Here is a 22772-nt window from a genome sequence, read left to right as displayed (position 1 = left end):
CTTTATTTCTAGCCCGCCTTTCCAGAGATCAAGGCGGGTTACAGTGGTGAATTTTACAACCCAACAACACACAAATTACAATATAAACATTAATCACAAAATCACAAATACACAGTATAAAAATGACTATAACAATAACAATTCCAAGCTAGCAGGATGTAATATCAATATAACAAAAGTTATAACAATGTAAGGTTCAATTGATTTGTTGTTGCAACTTAAAAAGACGTTTTCTTCCCTGCTAGTGTTCTAATGCCTGGGCTCATCCTTCACTCTGCTCTGCATCCACCTTTTGGCTAAAAGAAAGCAGGGTAGATTAAATTTTCCTTGTCCCATCTACCTAAGAGAGAAGGAATAATCCCCGTTTCACCTTGATCTTGGAACAGCTCCTTTAGCTAAGACTTCTCTTTTCATTTCTAGACAGGCCCTCCATATCCACTGATTCTTTATCCAAGGATTCAATCATCCACAGTTCCCTCTTTCTTCCCTCTTTCTGTGTGTGTGTGTGTGTGTGTGTATTTGTGTTTGTATTATGAGTTCTAAGCAAGCATTGATATTTAATGCATAACTCTTAATAACATCACCAGAGACCATCCCGGAATCTAGGGTCTGGCTGAGAAATCTCAGAACCTGGGACAATCTTGAACTATCAACTCTATTTTTGAGCCAAATTTCACTTTTAGTAGAACTTAGCAACCAGAACCCTGTACCAACTTCAGTCCAGCATACCCTATGTGTCATCTTCTATTTCCCAATGGAGGCTGTATGCTGAAGAAAAGATGTGCCAGTGTGCCAGGTAAGGACAGCCAGCAAAGGATCACAGTGCAACACTTTTAATGATCAGTCCACAGCTGTGGAATTCCCTTCTGCTGGAAACCTGCCAGCATCTACTTACACTTCACAATTATTCCAGAACCTTTTGATCTGCATTGGCTTTTGGCAAAGTTGGTTAAATGAAATAATATTTTGTTCACTGTTTTACATTTATGTCCTGTTTATTTTATTCATTTTACTTGCAGTCTAGATTGGGATTTCAGATATATTATCCAGGCACACACAGTGGAAGAGCTGGACAGTTGCACACTCACCTGAACTTCCAGAAACGTGTTTTTCTACTGAATTTGAGGAAATGTCTGCTTGTGATTTTCCCATACATCTGGGAGTGGAAATCTGTATCCCCCAGCCTAGTTTTATGTGGAATGGAAGAGAGAAAGAGTAGGGAGCACTGGGAAAGAAGAAGAAGGAGAGAGCCAGATAGCGAGATATATAATTCTGTCTACTTTTGGGTCTGGCTCCATTCATGATGATATATGGCTCCACCCATTCTCAGCTGCAGCCTTCCCAGCAGATAGCTTGATTCACTTGGATGGTTTCCCATAGGATCTCCTATGGGAAAGAGAACTACAGTGGAGAAAATATTAAAAAGCCTGTTCATTGTGCAGGTGTCTCTTTTGCTTGAGGATACTAAAGTATTTTAACAGTTCTGCTTCTCATTTGGAGCTTCTCAGAACCTGACATGTGTTCTCTTGTCCCTTGTGCTCCTCATTGGAAACAGCCTTGTGCAGGGAAACAGTTCTGACTTCTAAGAAAGATAGCTTCTTATTACTAGTGTTTATAGGGTCTTTCCCCTTACGATATGTTGTTATTGTGTGCCTTCAAGTCATGTTTGACTTACGGCGATCCCATTATGGGTTTTCTTGGTAAGATTTGTTCAGAGGAGGTGTGCCATTGCCTTCTCCTGAGGTTGAGAGCATGTGATTTGCCCAGGGTCACCCAGTGGGTTTCATGGCCAAGCTGGGAATCGGACCCTGGTCTCCAACACTTGAACCACTATGCGAAGGTAGCTCTCACATTACAATATAACAGAATGCAATTGAAACAGTACAATCTTCCTGAATCAGCCCTCCCTTCTTCTGTTCCTTCTCTAATTCCTACCATTTCATATTGTGGAGATAAGAAAATGATTAAAACTGATAAATAAATGATTTCACAGGCATAGAGGGAAAAACATTTCCTCTCTCTCTGGTTCCACAGAGACATGGAATTCCTGGCCAAAAAAATTAATAAGGCTGTTTGTAATATAAACATTTGCTCCCAAAGTATAAGGAACTTATCACATGACACTGCCGTATCACAGTTGCATTAAGCTCACCTGGAGCTTATTTCACAATGTTGTAGCTCTCCTGGTGCTGTATTTGTCTGAACTAATGTTAAGTCATTTAAAAATCAGTTCTTTTCCCAATTGAAACAATCTGTTAATGACTTCATATCACTGTATGATTTTGTAACCACTTTGGGTGGGAATGTTTTGTTCCGCTTCATTGCAATATTGGGAACATAGTGTGGATGTGGTTTTATTACTCCTCCCTTGGAGATTCACCAAAGACTGCAGCAGAGAAACCCTAGACTACTTCTGGTAGGACATCAGGAGTTTCTGAGAGTTTCCATGGTCTGTTTATTCTCTGGTATGTTTTTAAATTGTTTTTCCCCCAAAGGGGGAAAATAGTACAATTCAAATGTTTAAGATGAGAATTAATGCCTATAGAAGGTCTAAGGAAAGTTTAAAAATAAATAAAGAGTAAATACATAAAATTTTAAACAGTAATATAGCAAAGCAGAACCAGACAAGTGTTAGTTCATGGGGAAAAACATAGGAAAAATGTTTTGGGAAGTGGAATGATGTATGCTTATCTTCCCGATCTGGGCAGGGAGTGGGGGTGGTTCCACAGTAATGCCATTATATAATTCTGAAATTAAATAATTGATCAATTGTACAATTCCAACTTCACTTGGGACTTTATCACACCAGCCTTCTGTCTCGCTGCAATTGTGTTAGTGTAAAGGGTTGTGTTTTATAATCCTTTAAGTGTGTCAACCTTAATTGTGTTTCCCCTGTCCTGAATGAGTACTCAGCCTGGCATCCTCCTGCAGGTCTCTAAAATGAGTACCCAGCTTGTTGGGGGAATTAGGTTAAACATTGTAAACCGCTTAGGGAGTGCTTAAGTGCACTGATAAGCGGTATAGAAATGTACTTGCTATTGCTATTGCTATAAAGAAGTGGAAATATATCAGTTTGGCAGCACTCATTACCACATGTCTCTGTAATTGTGCAAATGTGCCACTTTCATGATCAATGATCCTGCACTCTCTTCCATAACCCTGCCTTCCAGTCCCATAACCTACCCAGCATGCCTTTTAGGGCTGTTTAAATGCAGTTGCACAATTATGACAATGCAGTGGAATAACAAAAAGAAAAAAGAAAAGAAATAGGAAAGGAAAACAGCCTGCTTGGAAATGCCCATAGATCCCATGTGAGTGACTGCCATCATATTGGAAGGGACATAGAACACAAGGGGTACTAGTAGCTAAGCAGCAATATTAGGGACCATTGATGTTTTTTTTTCCTATCAATTAAAAGTTGCACTACAAAAACAAATGAAATGCAAAGCAGCAACAGGATATCTTGCTTTAATTCCAGTTTCCTTCCTTGTGTGATAAAAGTCCTTAATAAAACACTAAACATGGAGCAGAAGGCAGAACAAACAGGCTGGTCTAAATGGCATTGCTGTATTTCAAGTGTAAGAAAGTAAATGCAGGAACTAATACCTCTGAGGTGTAAATGCAGTAGTAGTACAAAAGAACACAGTACTGTTCTGCTATTTTTCTAAGCACAGGAGAAGTGGTTTTAGATAGAATAACCCATGACATCTGGCTGGCGTGATAAGCACCTGACTTTTTAAAACAGCTTTTCACAAAAGGAGAGCCAAATTAGTATGATACAACCCATCAGAAGAGAGATCATAAAAGTTCTGGCCTACTATCACTGAAAGCCCAAAATAAATAATTATCTTTTCATTTCTACACTTTAACAATGATGAGGGAAAACCATTTTGATGGAATAAATGACATGACTGGAATACATCCAACCCAAGCAGTTATTTTCCATCATGGGCAGTGTTAATGGTTAAAAATAGTTCTTTTAAAAACTCCGAAATCATTGCACAAGCCAGTTTTGGAAAACAGTACAATAGATCATCTAGATTTCATCCAAGAAGTCTAGACAAAAGCATTTGTGCTAGATTCTTCAGTTTCTGGAAAGAATTAGTACAAACATTTTCTTAAGAAACGTCTTTGCAAAACACCATTGACTTGATTTAAATGGCTTTGAAATCTGTCCTTAGCTTTTTTTTTTTTTTTAACAGATCCTATAATATAAAACAAGATTCATCTGGCTTTTCAGGGATGAATGTCTCCTACCTGAGAAAGACACAAGTAGTGGTAATGGAGTAAACAAGAATTTAGGTTTCTTTAGTGGCAATTTTTGTTGGCCTTTCCATAGCCCTCAAGATTTCACAGATGAAAACAAACATGTCCAAGCAAAATCAGAGTATGGTCAAGGTGGCAAAAGTTATTAATGAGGGAAAAGGCACAAACTAGGAAAGGCTGCAGCAGTTTGCTTTTGCCTAAATCTACGGAGGGGGGCAAGATTTTTCCTCCTCTCTATGTGCCCCCCCCCCCCAGCTTTGTTAAAAGAGTACAAACTACTGTACTTTTGCACTTTGAACTCAGTTTGAAGTAACTGAGATAAACTGAGGACAAAGGTGGAAAGTGGAAGGAGGGCTCTTTAGCCAGTATAATCTCCTGAACAGAGATTTCGGACTCAGTCTGGGAAAACCGGTTTCAGATTTCAAAGAATTTAAATTTTAGGGAATCTAGGGGAAATTCGAAATGTCTGTTCTGTGTTGTGCTACAGGGGATAAAGAACATGGGGTTCTCCAGAAAATGTTGGACTGTAACTCCCATTAGTCCTAGCCAACATAGCTAATGGTGTAAAGTATTATGGGAGCTGATGCCCAGAAACATCTGAGAGTCCAAGCTACTGAAGCCTGCTGTAAGCAACACATTGATATTAAACAGTAGTAGTCTTTCTATTTTTGCTATACTGAAATGCTGGCCAATAATATTTTCTTTCCTCTTCTTTTGGGTTGTGTTTTATATCCTTTCAGTGTATTTTAATTAAAAAGTCTGCCAACCTTAATTGTGTTTTCCCTCTCCTGAGCGAGTACTATTAAATTGTTAACCATTCTGTATTTAAAATGGCATACTGTTCTAATTATTGGTTGCAGTCTGTCAGAATTTCCAGTGTTATGGATACAATGTCCCAATTTATGCAAAGGTTTGCCGGTCTTGCTTCTTCACCCCCACACCTCCCTTTTTGAAGCCATAAAAATGTACCTCCGGCTAAATCTTGGCACAAAAAGACTCCATATTGAGAGATGAAAAGAGTCTGTTCAAATAATTTATACTTTTGCTAGTCTTTACATTTCTTAACACGCTCTTATCCAAAGTGTGGGAGGATTTATTTATTTTTACTTTTCTTAAAGGAGAATGATTTGCCACACTCCAGAGAAATTTTCAAACAGATAAGTGTACATGATACTTTAATAGAATATATTTATCTGGATGGAAATGTCAAGCAAAAGAAACAGGACATTACTTATACATGCAGAGGTATGGACTCTTAACAACAAAATAGCATACACATATGGGGGTGGGAGAATGGTAATCCAGGAACTAAATCCAACATATTTCTAGAGGAGGAAAACAAAGTTGGAGTATTGTTGGATCTCTTGTTACACAAGTGGCAGTGAATGCAGATACCAGCAGACCACTTTCAATCCAAACAGCTGGTATTAAAACACCAATTGTTTCAATAGCCCTTATTTCTCCTACTTGCAAGAAGATTCCAACCCCAGACTTCTTGGACTACATTTTTCCTGACATAAAAAAAAAATGGTCTTCCACTCCAGGTTTGTATCCACACTCCAGAGTTAGAGCATCCCTCTGGAATCCTGGGATGTGCAGTTCCATGAAGTTTTTGGAATCCTCTGCCAGAAAGTTCTCATGGTATTGTTCACTAGCCTTATCAAACTATAAAACCCAGGATCCCATATGATGGAGTCACTGAAGATTAAATGGTATCACATTTCTGTAATTGGACGATGTGGGTATATTTCTCTTAGAACCCTTCAGGAATGACTATTTATCTTTTCAGTGGGTTGCATCCCTATTCTCTGGACTGTTGTACCTCAAAAAATACCAATTTCTGCAAAACCAGGAGTTCTGGTCACTTCTGGTTTTGTTGTTGTTTGGCATTGTTGCAAGTCCATGCAGCCTCCAGAGTGTCCCAGTGCAGAAAACTGCCCCTTGTATCTTTTACAGTTGTCCATTCTTGTGATAGATACTGAAGTGCAGGATAGAAGGGGACATATATCAATAAACATACAACTGTTTAGAAAACAACTACAACAATAAAGAAAATTCCTCCACCCTCCTCCTTTCCACCTATCCATTCTCCAGTTATGCTTTTCCTTGAGACTCACCAGTTCTGCTCGGATTCCTATCATGTTTCCTTCCAAAAATGAACTAACACCAGGATCTGTTGCTACTGTGAGCAAATCTCAGTTCTCATATGATACAGAAAGAAAGAGAAAGAGATGAATTGTTTGTTCATTTGGTAACACTACACTGTGGGCTATCCATACCCTCCAACATTTCACAGTGGAAAACCAGGATATATGTGACCAAGCACCAACAGAGGATGGTGGAGATAGTAAAAGTTATTAATAGGGAAGAACAGACAATCTAGCAGAGGCTGCAGCAGTTTGCTTTTGTCTGAGCCTACTGGGAAGGCCAAAATTACACTTTCTTATCTCTTCTCACCCTCTGAGTTAATTAAATACAAACTACTTTTGCATGTTTGCAGAAAGGCCAATGCAGAGGGAGAATCAGCAATATCAGTAAAAACCTGTAAAGCATGTCTGGTTAACTTGTGGTCCTGCAGATATTGTCGGACTGAAAGTCCCATCAGCCCTAGCCTGTTGTAAGTGTGTAAACTGTTGTTGGAAAGGAACACTACTCCCATTAGCATATAGGTAATGCTGAAGAATGCTAGAAGGTGTAGTCCAACAACATTGGGAGAGTTACGCTTTCCACACCTCTCATATAAATATTGACCACAGATGATTTACAGATGATAGACAATTAAGACATTGGAATAATTCAAGATTTTCTGTATCTTGGCTCAATCATTCATCAGAATGGAGACTGCTGTCAAGAAATCAGAAAAAGACTAGGACTCTCAAGGGCAACTATAAAGAGTGTGATGTGCAAAGATAAATAACTGAATATAAAAGTTAGGATGGTACATGTAATCGTCTTTCCCATTTCTATGTATGATTGTGAAAGTTGGACAGTGAAGAAAGGTGATAGGAGGAAAATCAACTTATCTGAGATATGATGTTGGAGAAATATTCTGAGGATACTGGGACTGCTAAAAAGACAGATAAATTGGCGTATCCTAGAGCAAATCAGGTCTGAACTCTCCTTAGAATTGGAGTAAATTGAGGCTGTCGTACTTTGGATGTATCATGAAAAGAGATGACTCACTAGAAAAGACAATAATGCTTGGTCATTCGGAAAAGAGTAAAACTGCATTCCCAATGGATACTCAATCATGGAAGCCACAGCCCTGAGTCTGTAATCCTGAGCAGACTGACTGAGGATAGAGTACGCTGGAGGCCTCTCATTCATAGGGCTGCCATAAATCGAAGTCAAGTTGAAAGCAGCTAACAACATAAAAAGGACTGGACCTAAAACCCTGGAGGGTATTGGAGTAGATGTTTTCACAAGATTTGTCAGGTTATGGTTAAAAGAATATCAGGTGACCTGATATTAGGAATGAGGGCCAGGGCCAGGAAACTTTCCTTCCAAGAACTTCCTTCACTGAGTTTCTAGACAGAAAGCTTCTTATGCTAGAAATTAGAAACCACTACACAGCAATGCTTTCTTTTCTCTCTTTTTTTCCTTAACAGATATTTGTTCAGTAAGGAAAAAAGAGTGAAGAAACAACAGGAGGAAAAAAGAGATGGAAAGAATGCTCATGGTTTGTTCCCCAGCTGAAACAATTGTTTCCCAACTGTATCGCAGCTGAAAACCACCAGAAGCAACAAAGACAACCATTTTGAACAGTTTTTGTCTAGTATTCATACATCTCACAGCATTTCTGGAAATAATATTCCTCAAAATATATACATGGGGGGGGGGTTGCAAGTCTGGATTTTGTGTCAAAAACATGTTTTTTTGTACAAAATAAACCCCTTTGTTTCTGGGGGGATGTTTTTTCTTTAAAAATACACATGTGTATTTCTGAGCTGAATAATTCCCCCCCCCCAACAAAAAAATTGGGAATTTTTGAAAACCAGATGAAAACTGTAGAAATTTCTCTTGTCTAACTCAGTGGCTAGAAAACTATGGAAATTATTTGACTTTTCATGAGACAATAAAATAGTCAAAAAGTTTTACAGCCCTAACAACAGCACTGCAGAACCCGCAAAATTCAGTGAATGAGGCTAGGTGAATTTGACAATAAATACCTTGTCTGAAAATGCTCCCAGTTCATTTATGTTAGAACTGAAACCAATACAGGGACAGGGACAACTGGATCCCAAGGGAAGTTACTTTTTGTTGCTAATGAAGTTGAAATTTTCTTAGTTCTCTTTATTGCCCTTTGTCCCTAGTCCTCATATGATGAAGAAGGATAATGGCCTTTGTTTACAGTGAGTTCTTTTAATACTATCTGATACAGAATGTAGGCCTGTCACTCCAACATTGTCATCTTTTTTTCTCCTGTATGACTTTGCCTGATGAAAAAGCCAATGCATTGTGTATTTTATGCTTTGGAGTTTGCCCAACAGAAGTATTGCTGCTTTGTGCATTTTGGATTTTGTTGTACAATACAGAAATGTTAATTCTCAAAAGTGCTACAAGATCTCTCTACATACTGATTCTACAGAGTAATGTGTGTGTGTTTTCTACCCAATCAATATTTCTAGGGTCTTCTCTAACAGAGAGCTCTGGTGCCACAACAAACTCCAAATCCCAGGATTTCATAGCATTGAGCTATGGCAGTTAAAGTGGTGTTAAACTGCATTAATTCTGCAGTGCAGATGCAGCCCAAGCACTGGTAGACAAACCAGGAAAGCAATGAGACTTTCATATTATTATTTTCAATGATGTTTTATTTTCAATGATAAAACTGTAAGATCTATGTAAGTGCTAAGCTGAAATGACATAAATGCCACTACTTATGGCAAAACAGACAGCAGTTTACTTTTCTCCATTAAAAAAACAAAACAAGTATGCATAAAAAGAACACTTTTTTATTTAATTTTTAATGGAAGGCATTTTGCTGTCTTCTAGCGCTCTCTTTAACTTGCATAATTTCAAAGCGGTTTCTGTTTAAATATGAAATTGGCTCAAGAACTTGTTGATAAAGACATCATTATTGTTCTGTTGGCCAAAAATAGGGGGCGGGAGTTGTTCTTTAAATGGCTGAAGCTTTCCAAACTAGAGTGGGGAGGAGATGGAGTTTCTTTAAGATTCTTCTGGCATCAAATGTAATTTCAGCAATCCAGCCTCATTTATGTCTAACTTTGATTAGAAACACAACCCACAAAGGGAAATCACGCTGGAGGAGGGTGCCCGGAAGCAACACAGTCTGCCTGGATCTGCTCAACCCTCCCACATTTTAAACATTGGGTTATGTTGATTAACTGCTTGGAATGACAATTCAGTCCAAAGCCATTATAAATCAGGACTACAGCTCCCAGAATATCCCAGCCTGCATGTACAGTGGCCACAAAGACTGTGAGAGTCTGGGAGTTTCAGCCTAAAAAAGAACGGCACCCTGCAATGTCTGCTGTTTATTCAATAGGTCATCATGTTTGCCTTGGCTGGATTTACATGCACATGCACACACATGTTCAGATAGAACAATGGTGGGAAAACATAAACTTCCAAAGGCAGTTGGCCTTCAGATTTCCCCAATTTAGGCATCAAAAGCAGTAGTAAATGTTATTGGGAGTGGCATAACCTCCAACTGCCTCAATTTGGCAGGGGCAGTACCAATTAATCCTCCATTAACCCACTTTTTCCACTGCATTTAAAATTCCCCAGTTTTTCTCTCCCCCTTTGACCTTCTGCCTTTGTCTTTGGCTTACTTCAATTGCTGCAAATTGTGGTGCTGGACAGACCGCCCCAAAAGGGTGGCCTGCAGCTGCCCGTTTTTACCCAGGATGGAGGCCACACCAACCAAATGGTGAGGTCTCCGCGAGGAGTAAAGAGAAGCCACTTCCAGTGGGTTCTTTCTGGGATGTGCCCAGGCTGCCATTGGCGTCCCCGCACACATGGATGATGTATGTGTGGTGTGGTGCCATTTGGACACTGTGCCGCACATACGTCAACATGGCGGCCCTAGAATCAGCTCAGGCCAGCACAAGGCACCAGTCTGTACCAGGCCTGAGTCCACAGCAAAAAAGTAGTTTTGCACTCAGTTAATTCAGCAGGGGAAAGAGGAAAGATGTCTTGCCCTTCCCAGTAGCTTCAGGCAAAAGCAAACTGCTGCAATTTTTCCAAACTGTATGTTCTTTCTCAATATCTTTTACCATCTTGACCACACTCTAATATTCCATAGCCAGGGCCTCTGAGAGAAATATTACAAGGTGGAACAAGACTACTTTTGGGCCTAGGGGCCCAGCTTCTCTCAAAATTGAGCCTTTTCAATTATCTTCAATAAAGATAATGGTATAACATGAAATTTTAAAGTTGTTTTTTCTCTTTCTCCTTTACCATATGGTTGTGATAACACAGGAACAAAGTAGACAGCTTTTGGTATATGATTACAAAAGTATAGTTGAAATGCAGGGTGAAATTACTTATTCAAAAGCAAGCTAACCACAGTGGAGTGTTTCATATGAATGAACACAATGATAGAGAACAGCACAAACCCACTATGCCAGCTGTGCACCACCCAGACTTTATGTGAATGGCAAGGGAATTCTTAAATAGAGAATTAAAGTTAAATAGAGGGACCGCCAATAGTGAGAAGCTATAGTAGGTTCTCACTGTCTTATTTCTGCTTGTGTCAAACGAATCAGTTGGACATTGAGTCCAAAGAAGGAGATCACTCAAGGAAAACCCGTTACCCAGGTCAATGTTTTATTCACAATAGCTGCTAACAATATAACAAGTATGTCCTTTTGCTGTTATTCTGAAAACATACATATTGGTATTACTACACAGACCACCACAGTTGTACACAGCCCCCCATGTGTTTTTCTAGGATCTGTTTTATTTTATATTAATGTTTAGATGTTTCCCACATTGCCAGAAAGAAATTCATTTCCTGTTTTGTTTTTCTGGAACCAACTTCAGATTTGTTAGCTTTTTATGTCACTAGTATTTTCGTTCAGAATGAGTGGGATTTGGATTGAAATGAGTGGAATGTTACTTTGTTTTTCCTTGTTTTCTACCCAAATATAACACCAGCTACTAAATAAAAGAGAGATGTTTTGATTGTTGGCATGGTGCCTACATAAAAGAGTGGGCTGGACAACTCATGTGGTCAGTCACTTGTATTTTAACTTGGGAGGCAGGATGGTGTTTAAGCTCAAAACGCCATTGCTCATTATTGTGTGTGTGTGTGTGTACCTTCAAGTTGCCTGTTAACATGATGACCCCATAAATCATAGATTTTCTTAGGCAAGTAATACTGAGAGGTAGTTTTGCCAGTTCCTTGGAAATGTACCCTACAACACCTGATATTTGTTGGTGTTCTTACATCTAAGTACTAACCAAAGTTGACTCTCTTTAGCTTCCAGAATCAGCCTTGGGGTCGCCATAAGTCAGAAACTACTTGAAGGCACACAACAACTACCTCCCTCCCTCCCTTTTTCGCTACACACACATACACAGAAACACACACAACTATTATATATGTATGTGGTATGTTGTTGTTGTGTGCATTCAAGTCATTTCTGACTGATGGTGACCATAAAGTGAACCTATTATAGGATTTTTTTGGGGTCAAGAGTGTGTGAATTGACCAAGGTCACCCACTGGGTTTACATGGCCCAGCAGGGAATCAAACCATGATCCCTGGGATCATAATTCAATGTCCAAACCACTACACCATTCTGGCTGGCTGGCTGGCTGTGATAGGGTCACCTTAAGGTTGCCATAAGTTGGAAACTATTTGCAAGCACACAGCAACAACAACAACAACAACAACATACACACACACCATATACCAAGAGAGAAATCCCAGAGGTACAAGCTGGTTTCAGGAAAGAAAGCATCACTACAGATCACATTGCAAACATATGATGAATACTGGAGTACACAAGGGAATTCCAAAAGAAAATTTGCATGTGCTTTATGGATTATAGTAAAACTTTTGACTGCATATATCACAAAAAGTTATGAAATATTCTCAAAGAAACTGGAATGTCACTACATTTTATTATGCTGAGGCATAACCTATATTTAGGTCAAAAGGCTGCTGTCACAACTAAGTATGGAGAACAGAATGGTTCCCAGTTGGCAAAGGGGTCAGGCAGTGCTGCATACTATTATTCTATTTATTCAATCTGTGTACAGAAAACATCGTATGCAGAGCAGGCTTAGAATCAGAGGCAGGAGGAGTGAAAACAGGAGAAAGAACATTAAAAACCTCAGATATGCAGATAACACAATAGTACTAGCAGAAACAAACAAAGACCTGGAGCAACTGCTGATGAAGGGCAAAGAGCCAAGGTTCGATTAATGCTGAATACAACCACCCGCCCAAATCCCCCCAAAACATGGAAGATTTAGAAGAATTCATCCTAGACAATGTGAAAATTGAAATAGTCAAAGAGTCCCCATACCTTTGATCAAACATTGATCAGAATGGAGACTGCAGTCAAATCAGAAGAGGCTAAGAATGGGCAGGGCAGCTATGAAAGAATCAGACAAGATTCTAAAGTGTAAAGATATACAACTGAGCACTAAAGTTAGTTGTCCAAGCCATTGTATTCCCCATCATCATGTATAGATGTGAGAGCTGGACAGTGAAGAAAACAGACAATAAGAAAATCAATTCATCTGGGATGTGGTGCTGGAGAAGAATGTTTAAGATACAATGGACAGCCAAAAAGACAAACAAATAGGTCCTAAAACAGATCAATCCCAAACTCTCCCAGAAGCCATAATGATGAAATTCAAGCTGTTGTACTTTGGCCACATTTTGAGAAGGCATTAATCATTTAAAAAAAGACGACAATGCTAGGAAAGGTAGAGGGAAGTAGAAAGAGAGGAAAACTGCATGCCAGATGGTTGGACTCATTCAGATAGGTCAAAGCCATGAGCCTGTAGGACCTAATCAGAGTGGTTGAGGGCAGAGGGTCTTGGAGAGGTCTCATTCACAGGGTCACTATGAGTCGAGGTTGACTCGAGGGCAGTTAACAACAACAGCAATACATAAAGACAATATAAAGAGAGCCCATGTGTAAAATGAATGTGGTGTAATGATTGCAGGATTGGACTGAGAAGTTTGAGGATGAAAATTCACAGGGTGACTTTAGACCAGTCTCGCTCTCTCTTACTCTTCCTTTCCTTATGAGATTGTAAGAAGAAAGCAAGGAGGGAGGGAAACCAGCCTTAACATTATTGGAAGCAAGGCAGGAAATCAGTGTAGTTGATAAAGAAGAAAAATAAATATAACCCAGAAGTCAGGAACCCTTGGCCCATGAGACAGATTATGCCCCTTCCTGGCCTTGCAGGCTTCTGCCAGAGATGCCCCAGCCCCTCTCCAAACAGTTTCTGTCAGGAAAATCAAGGGGCACCATGACAGATCCCTTTTCTAGATTGGCTGGAAAATTCCAGTTCTTGGGCTCCTTTCATTCCCCGCTCCCCCCTTTTCCTTAAGACTTTCCCTTGGATCTGGCATTGTGGCCTCAAGATATTTAGTGAGGGATTCAGGTAGAAGGCTGCACATAGGCTGTGTTGTATTTTAATATGTAACATGTGTTTTACATGTTTTTGTTTTAAATCAATGTTCTAAAATTGATGTCTTAATTGGATTGATTGCCTGATGCTGTTAAAACATTTGTACCACATATTATTTACCTATTATATCTGGAAATTTTAACAGTACAGTTTCTTTGCAAGTGAATTTTGGATTGAGAGCTTAAAGTTGCATGACAGCTGATTGAAGATCTTTTGTTAATGCTTAGTCAGAACACTGAGGTCAATGCAGCCTACTCCCATGTAAGTTTGCAACCATGCATAGGCTTGCAAACATATCCGATATAACAGTGAAATTTTTATTAGTAGTTATGCTAGTTGTTGTTTAACTATGACATTTTTAACCAAAAGGCTAAAGCCTTCACGTATAAACAATAGCATATCAGTGTGTATTTGAGTGAGTGTCTGTGTTTGTGTATATCATGTGAACATGGTTTCTCTGTGAAGTGACAACTGCAGAGGTGAGGCGATCCAGCACTTCAGAACTGATCCCTGGAAAAAACTTCCTATAGCAATAAACATATTCTGTGACTGTTTGAAGAACCATACTCAGGGCAACATCTGATCTTATACTTCCCTTTAAAAATATGCAAAGGAATTGGCCAGAAAATGGCTGAATGCATTTTTAATGTTAGATAGTAGGTGCAACAGCAAGCATGCACAACACCAGAAAAGCTTCTGAAAGCTTTATCAGACATTGAATCAATTTCTATCCCATATCTGCATCTTGCTTTATTTTCTGGATGGCTTTCTGTCCTAGAACTAGATATTTGTCCCCAATGTTAATGATATTTACAACATGGCAAAACTTTGGTGATTAACCTACCCACATTTTCAAAATCTATATGAAAAATCTAAGATTAGTATAGATAGACACATGCCCTCCAACATTTCACAGATGAAAATACATATGGCCAAGAAAAGTCAGAGTGCGGTCAAGAGCGCAAATGTTATTATTAAGGAAGAACATATAAGCTAGGAAAGGCTGTATTACTTGGCTTTGCCTGAGTCTACTGGGAAAGAAGATTCTACCCCTTTCTTACCCTCTCACCACTGAGTTAACTGAGTGAAAACTATTTTTTCACTTTGTTTTTGATTTGCAGCAATTGAAGTAAGCTGAGGACAAAAAGAGAAGCGGAGGAGTCAAGAAAAACTGGGGCATTTTAAAAGCAGCTGATGAAGTGGGATGACAGAGAATTAATCTGAACTGTCTCAGCCAAATCCAGACATTGGAGGATATGTATGTAATCCATACACTGAGGCAGTTGAACATTGAGACAGATTATTTGCTGTATGTGCTTGAAAGTACAATTTTGTCTTTAGATCTAGAGCTTGGAAATTTTAATTTTTTGTAGTAAAACTCCAAGAATTTTATTTCTATGGATTTAAAAACAACAACAACAACCTTGCCATTTTTCTTACTAGAACTGAGGAAAACTATGCCAAGGGGGGGGGGGGGAGATTAATTTTGGATAAATTCCCTTTATCCCCATCCAGCATGGACACTGGTTCTTGTGGCTAGGAAATCCTAGGAATTTGAGTCCAAAATGTATTTCCCCTTTCCTATGATTTAATCAAATTTTCCTTGGATTTGTTACTCAGCAAACCAGCAAAAGAATACCTGAACATTCAGGCTTCTTATATGGAAACAAATCTGGATTATGCAGTCTATCTAGAGGCAAGCTACATAATAATCAGGACAGAAGGGTCTATTTTATTTATAGCCATGATGCATTTTTTGTAATAAGAAAAATAGCCTGGAGGACAATTAATTTTTAAAAGCCATGCACACATTTTATAGCAGATTTTTGGCTTCCTAGAGATGTAACACAAAGTCATGCAGTTGTACTAAGACTAATCAAAGATGTCACAATAAAAATAGCTAATAGTATCATGAGTACACTTAGTACATTTCATAAATAACTATCAAACAAGTGAAGGAGGTTTAAATATTTCACCACAAGAGTATTACACGGCACTGAAGTAGGTAACTCAAGGACAAATTCTAATTTCAGGCACAATGGATCCATAAACAAAGAGTAGGATGTAAAGAGGGGGAGAGATATAGTTCAGCTGATTTTCATCATATTTAAACCCCTTGGGTTTCAATCTGGATCATACCCATGAAGTTTATTTTGATTTCTTGTCATTTTGGTAGCTTTCCAGAAGGCTGTTTAATGAACCTGAAAATAGACTTTCTCTTAGCTTTAAGATACTGTAAATCTACTTGGATTCAGGAGGGCTATCTGAGGACAAGGAACTGTGCTAATTAACCTTCAGGTCATTTGAATGAAGCCTTACCATTTGATCTGTGTGTCTTAGCTCTATAAAATCCTTAACTCCATTTTGAAGAGTGGTACAACATATTCACTCCAATGACTATATAAAAAAAAAGTTGTGTTGGAAGAATCAAGATTTTATATCCTTTAATGTTTTCATAATGTCAGAGCAGAACACTGAGGGCAGAGGTAAATTCCTTTTAAAAGTTCACTGAGCATTCACTTCACACATACATTTTCCAACAGCAAGATATATATGTGGTAGAATAAAATGCATTTGTTCTCTACTTCATAAAGCAAAAGTGAGGAACCTCTTTCAATGTGAGGGCCAACTTCAAGTTCAGAGAACTTCTCAGGAGCTGCATTCTAGTGCTGGATGAGGCCAAAGGAATGGGGTCCCAAATACCAATATTTTACTTGAAGCTCTTACTGTGTTATGAAACCTAAGGAGAAGCAGTGTGGTGTAGTGGTTTGAGTGTGGGTTTGAGACTAGGGGTCAAATCCACTCAGGCATAGAATCTCACTTTGGGCAGATAACACTCAGCCTTAAAGGAAGGCAACAGCAAACCTCCTCTTGCCACCACCACCACCCCACAATATGGTCACCATAAATTGGAGTTAACCCAATGGAACACCACAAGCAAGTAGGGAGAGGGTATCCATGCAAAATCTGGTCATGGCATCAAGGTCTCATGACTTCCTGGGGAATCCAAAGGAAAAGGAACCGAGGAGGACTTTATTCAGCCCCAGGCCTAAGGTTCCCCCACCGCAGTTCTAAAGTATGGAGTGCAATTTATTCCTGTGTAAATAAAATGTTTTTGCTCAGTGTGTGGAGTTGCCCTGAAAATGGAGAGCATCCTATCATCAAAGCAAAGAAGACAATAATAGAATTGTAGAGTTGGATTGGACCACAAAGGTCATCTACTGTAGTTCAACTGTCTTTTGCTATGCAGGAATACACAGGTCTATGCAAACTCTGCTAACTTTGAATGCAAACCTTCCTGGTTTCTGGGATGGAGGAGAGGAAGCCATCCTGTGCATGACTCAACTTCTCAGGTAGCCCTTGAGATACAGAAGCAAAGATTTGGGGACAAGAGAAGGAGACAAAGCAAGAACAATCTCATCTGAACTGGATGCAAAATAAGTGTCCCCATATAAATCATGACTTTATTCTGGCCTTGAAGAACTGATCTACATTCTGTATCTTTTCTCTGCTCTTCCCTTCTCTTTAATGTCTTGTTTTTTCACTTTCTAAAGCTGGAAGGCAGGGCAGGGCAGGGCAGGAAACAAACATAATAAATGAATAAAAACATGGAATGAGGGTTGTCCTCTGTCACCTTTGCTGTTTATATTGACATTGGAAGAGAGATCAGAAGAATATGGGAAATTAAGGGTTTGAAATTTAAGGAAGGCTCAATTAAAGTGAGAGCATGTGCAGATGATGTAGTTATTGTGTTGGAAGATCCACTGGACTCCACATTGCCTCTGCTTGAAATATTGATGGATTTTGAATTACTCTCAGGATCTAAAATTAATAAATGGAAGACTAAAAGGTTAACTTAGAACTTGATAAAAGAACATATAGAAGAATCACAAAGACTTTCTGGATATAAAGTGGGGAAAATATGAGATACTTAGGGATAGATTTGACAAATAAAAACCTTTACTTGTTCCAAAATAATTGTGAAAGATTTTGTAAAGATATTAAGAAAGATCTTCAGAGATGGAACATCTTGAAGTTTTTGTTAATGGGGAGGAAAGAAATATAATAAAAAATTATTCATAAACCTACAAGAACTCCCACTTTCCTCAAGAAAATGAACATTAAGCCTCTTTTCACTGTACAAATTCAGGACACTCTGACGTACATTCATTGTGTTATGTGTAGCGCACCAGAACCACAGCAAGAACCACAGACAGAAACATAACCAACTATATAGCATTTACCCATTCACCATTCCAGTTCACCCCTTCACTCTTTCGTGTTTGTAATGAAATCTCATAACCCCAACATTTCAAGGATGATTCTTGAGACCAGGGACGTAGCCAGGATTTTAGGAAGGGGGGGGGGGGTCCAGACTAAGTGCCACCATTACAATGGGGCTTGGGCGCGGCGGCGCAGCAGCACACACCATTCATTTCTCTAATGGAAGGGGGGGTCCGGACCCCAAGAACCCCCCTTGGCTACGTCCCTGTTAAGACACACGTGACCGAGCAAAATCAGACAGAATAAGTTATTAATGAGGAAGAGCATACATGCAGAGAGGGGCTGCAGCAGTTTGATTTTGCCTGACTCACTGGGAAAGGTAGGACTTTTTCATTCCTTCCTCTACCTGGCTGCTGAGTTAACTGGGTACAAATTAATTTTTGCAAACTCAGTTTGCAGCAGTTGAAGTGATCTGAGGACAAAGAAGGAAAGTGGGAAAAAGGGAAAAAAGCTCTGACATTTTAAAAGCAGCTAAAAAGGTGGGATAACAGATGATTAATCAGGGCTCTCTCTACAAAATTGGGACAGATGGAGGATATATAATATGGTTTATCGAGCCCCTTGATTTGAATGGGGTTGACAAATTAGGCTGGGGTAAAACAAGTTTACCCCTCTACTTATCCAAGCTGCTGTGCTAAAATTCACGTTAGTTGTTCCAGGTCGCAATGAGTACAGCAGGAGAATATATGTTAAATTGCCCTAGATGCCAACATCAAATGATTTGGACTTCAAAGCGAACATCATACTAGGCCAGCATATATAGAAGGAAAATATCCCATCCAAATAATCAAAGCTACAATCCATTGGCTGAAGAGTGAGTCTCACTGGTCACAATAGGACTTACGTCTGGTATAAATGCATAGTATTATGATATGAGTCAGTTTGAATTCGCTCAGAAAAAGGCAAACTCTCTGGCCAGCTAACCCCATTGCAAGACTTTCCATAGTTATGATGAAAACTATGAAAATGTGTGGTTTGTGATTGGGAAAGGGCTGGTGGGAGCTATTTAGTGGTACTCAAACTGGTGGTCCCAGGTCTAGTGCTAGTCCCAGAGCCTTTGGCTGCCAGTCCCTAGCAGATTTCCAGGAGAGAAACAATTGGTCCTTGGCATGTTAGGGAAAAAAAAATAATGGGCAGTCTCCCACATCAGATATCTTAAGAAGCACAGATGTAGTCCACTTCCTCTGTCCAGAGGGTTGGACAATACTCTGTCTATGAAAGCTTCTGTTTCTTGCTTCCTTCATCCTATTTTGCCAGTTCATATTACTCTTGTCTCATATCACACCTTCGGTTTGGGGGCAACAGAAGCACACTTAATCTCAGGTGGAGTGTTGTAATTCTTGTCAGGCTATGGCACTCTGTGGCTGCATCTACACTGCAGAAATAATGCAGTTTGGTATTGCTTTAACCGTCATGGCTCATGCCATGGAATTCTGGGATTTGTAGTTTTGTAAACTATTTAGCCTTCCCTGTCAGAGTGCTCTGGTGCCCCATCAAACTACAAATCCCAGGATTCCATAGCATGAGCCATGACAGTTAAAGCTGTGTCAAACTGTATCATCTCTACAGTGCAGATGCAGTCTATATCCTTCCACATGTTTATCTGTCTGTGTCTACATTTCTCATGCACAGCCTGCTGCCCCAAGACCACCATTTTTTGGGGACAATGTCATCTCGGTGGAATCACTGAGAAAAGGAACCCAATCCTAACTTTTCCCTGTTCTCTGTTCACTGACACTTATTAGCTAGAAAACAGATCCCTCTCAGCTTATTTGAAAGGTTAATTTTAGCTGTGCCTGCCAGGCACGTTCCTCCAGCTTCTGAGTCAGTTTTGCATTCAATACCACCAGGCTCTCTTACCTCCTTCCATGCTTGTAGGTTGTTTGAAGAAAGGAAGCAATGGACTTGCTTCTCAGAGACTTCCTTGTGCTTCCTATGCTGGCCTTCAACCACTTTGTTTGATAGAACCCCATTGCCAACTGCTGGAAGATACCTCCTCGTTCTTAAAGGTGTCAGGGTTTGGTAAAAAAGGCAGGCAGCCAGTGCCAGCACTACTAGGAATGGGCGAAGTCGAAACCATCTCCGTCCAGGCAGAATTTGCCAGCAAGACATGGCCACCTTAAGTTTCTAATTTCGTCCCATTTCCACATTGTAATAGCAGTCAGAGCGGCTATTTTTCTTCAGCATGAAATGCAAAGAAAAATGTAGGCTTTCTCCAGCAATAGCTCAAATTCTCTCTGTCATCTCTGGACCTGAGCTTTCCCGTGGTAAGAAGTTACAGGACTACAGGATGAACAATCCTTCCAGAAGCAGTGTCCAATCTGTACAAAAGAGAATGGAGGAAGGAGTAAAAGAAGTCACCGTGTGGATTGTGAACAAACAGAATTAAGCATCCTGCAATGTTAACAGAAGGTATCGTACCCTTTGGAAAAGGAAAAAAATAAAAGAAAACTTACCCACACAATAGTGTCATGGGGGGAAATGTATTCAAGAAGAAAGCAATAAGTGAAACATTATTATATGGTGTGTACACAGTCGAACAGTGTCAAGGATTTTCAAGCAGTTTTTTCCCCTCTTGCATGTCCAATTCCCATTCTGTTGGGTTTTTTTTCCAATATACCATTTCCTTCATTGCAGTTCTTTTAAATTGCCCTTTTCCTGTCGGCAAACGTGCACAGCCGTTCCTCACCGAAAATGCTCCCTGAAAGGCTAGTTTTCCCTCTGTTAGACTTCTCTCTCTCTCTCTCTCTCTCTCTGTAACTTTTTGAGTTCAAAGTTATGTTTACTTACTCAGCTCTTAGCCCTGTCAGAGGTTTTCCATTTTCTCCCAAAGGGTGGCTGATTAAAACCACTCGGAACAGCCCAGCCTCATGACTCCAGCTCATCTTGACACACGCACACAGCACTCCATCTGAACTCAGTTGGACCACAGACATATAAATAAAAAGCAGGACTGCCCTGAGGGGTGGGGTTAAGTTTACCAAGTTCTGAAAAGGCTTACATGCTGGAAGCTGTGCTGGATCACAGAAACAATGTCCTTTTCCCTCTCGTGCGCTATCCTTCCAAACTATACAGGAACTGCAAAAAGAAAAAAAGAAATAAAAAACAAAAAGTGGCCGGGTTACAGAAAACTCAGGCATAAGTATGCAACTGCAAGCATAACACAATGATACACTGGGAAACAAAATTACTCTACACTTAAAAACCACTTCAAGGAAGTCTCAGATTATGTGCTGGACATAGCAATGCATAGGCTGATTTGAAGATGCCTATTCAGGAGTAAGTCTGTAATCCTATGAAGCCCACATGTGTCTCTTACTAAACTGAGCAAAACCTCACTTGCTTCTTGGAAAAGTTGCATTCTTGGACTGCAGCTTTCAGAATCTCCTAGCCAGAATTGTAATCTGGCCACCGAGGCACCAAAATATTGTTCCTTCTATATTTGCTGTTCTAAGGAATGTCCCAGAAAGGTCTATAGAAATGCTTACAATAAATCCTTCAGTGAAGAATTACACTACAATTTTCTTGAGCAGTTGTCTTTTCCATTAAGCAGGCAGATTCAAGAGGGATGGGATGGGAATGTGAGCCAGATCAGACAAATAAAACCCTAGCTCAGAGCTAGAGTGGGGCGATCTAATAGCCAGATTGACCTCATATCCTATAAAAGGCTTTATTGTAGGCTTTTATTATATTGTGAGATGGTGGATTGAGAAGGTTCACCAGAGAAAGCTTTACGTTTAATGATTTACTTACTCATGCAGACAGTCAGGGCCAGACTGGCTGTATTTGGACATGATGCAAAGCCATAAATTAGTGTCACACACATCCTGGAGTTGTGCTGCACACTACTCTTCCAGAAGATTGGAAGTTTTCATTTCTATTTTAAATCAAGCAGTTCAGCATGTTGTTAAAATGTCTAATTGTAACTATAATATAGGGGTGAGCAATTTATTATTAACTGTACTGCAGTTCAAACCAAGGGCCCGATGTTCTATGGCAATAAAAAGAACATATTACAATCATGAAGAAATAAAATGATGCTGGATGCAATAAACAGAAGAGTTATATAAAAAAGACGAAAACATGAATGACACATGGGTTGAAGAACCATATGAAGATGAACCCCAAATTCTAAAAAGCGAGGCAGAAGCTGCAATAAGACAAACTGGCAAAAATAAATCACGAAGAACAGATGATATTCCAGTTTAACTGCTACAATCCATATAAACAAAATCAAGTTTAGTGTTAACTATGTCAATAAATATGGAAAATAAAATTGGCCAACGGACTGGAAATGATCAATACACATCCCCATCCACAAAAAAGGAGACACAGTAGACTGCAGCAGCTATAGAACCATAATATTAATCTCCCATGCAAGCAAATTATGCCCAAAATTCTACAATACAGACTCCAACAACACACGGCGAGAGAAATTTCAGAGGTACAGGCAGGGTCCAGTAAAGGAAGAGGCACATACCACATTGCAAACATACAATGCCTAATGGAGCATACCAAAGAATTCCAGGGGGAAAAAATCAGCATGTGCATAGCAAAACCTTTGACTGCATAGATCATGGGAATTATGGAAGGCTCTTAAA

At 39.5% G+C, this 22772-nt stretch overlaps 1 protein-coding gene across 1 annotated transcript in view; it reads right to left on the bottom strand.

Moving 5' to 3' along the window:
* CPED1 (cadherin like and PC-esterase domain containing 1) overlaps nt 1-21087 on the bottom strand; it is a 127094-nt gene extending 106007 nt beyond the window's left edge. The window contains exons 1-2 of the mRNA XM_089524359.1: nt 20962-21087; nt 20032-20492 (exon numbers count right to left, since the gene is read on the bottom strand). Coding sequence (XP_089380485.1) covers nt 20032-20283 — 252 coding nt within the window. The 5' untranslated portion in view covers nt 20284-20492; nt 20962-21087. The remainder of the gene's footprint in view (nt 1-20031; nt 20493-20961) is intronic.
* Nucleotides 21088-22772: the final 1685 nt, after the last annotated feature.

Source organism: Sceloporus occidentalis, unplaced genomic scaffold (assembly GCF_023333645.1).
Source record: "Sceloporus occidentalis isolate IW3139 unplaced genomic scaffold, rSceOcc1.0.p SCAF_5, whole genome shotgun sequence".
NCBI lineage: Eukaryota > Metazoa > Chordata > Lepidosauria > Squamata > Phrynosomatidae > Sceloporus > Sceloporus occidentalis.
The sequence above is the reverse complement of the archived record's forward strand: the minus strand, read 5'-3'. Positions and strand labels throughout refer to the sequence as shown.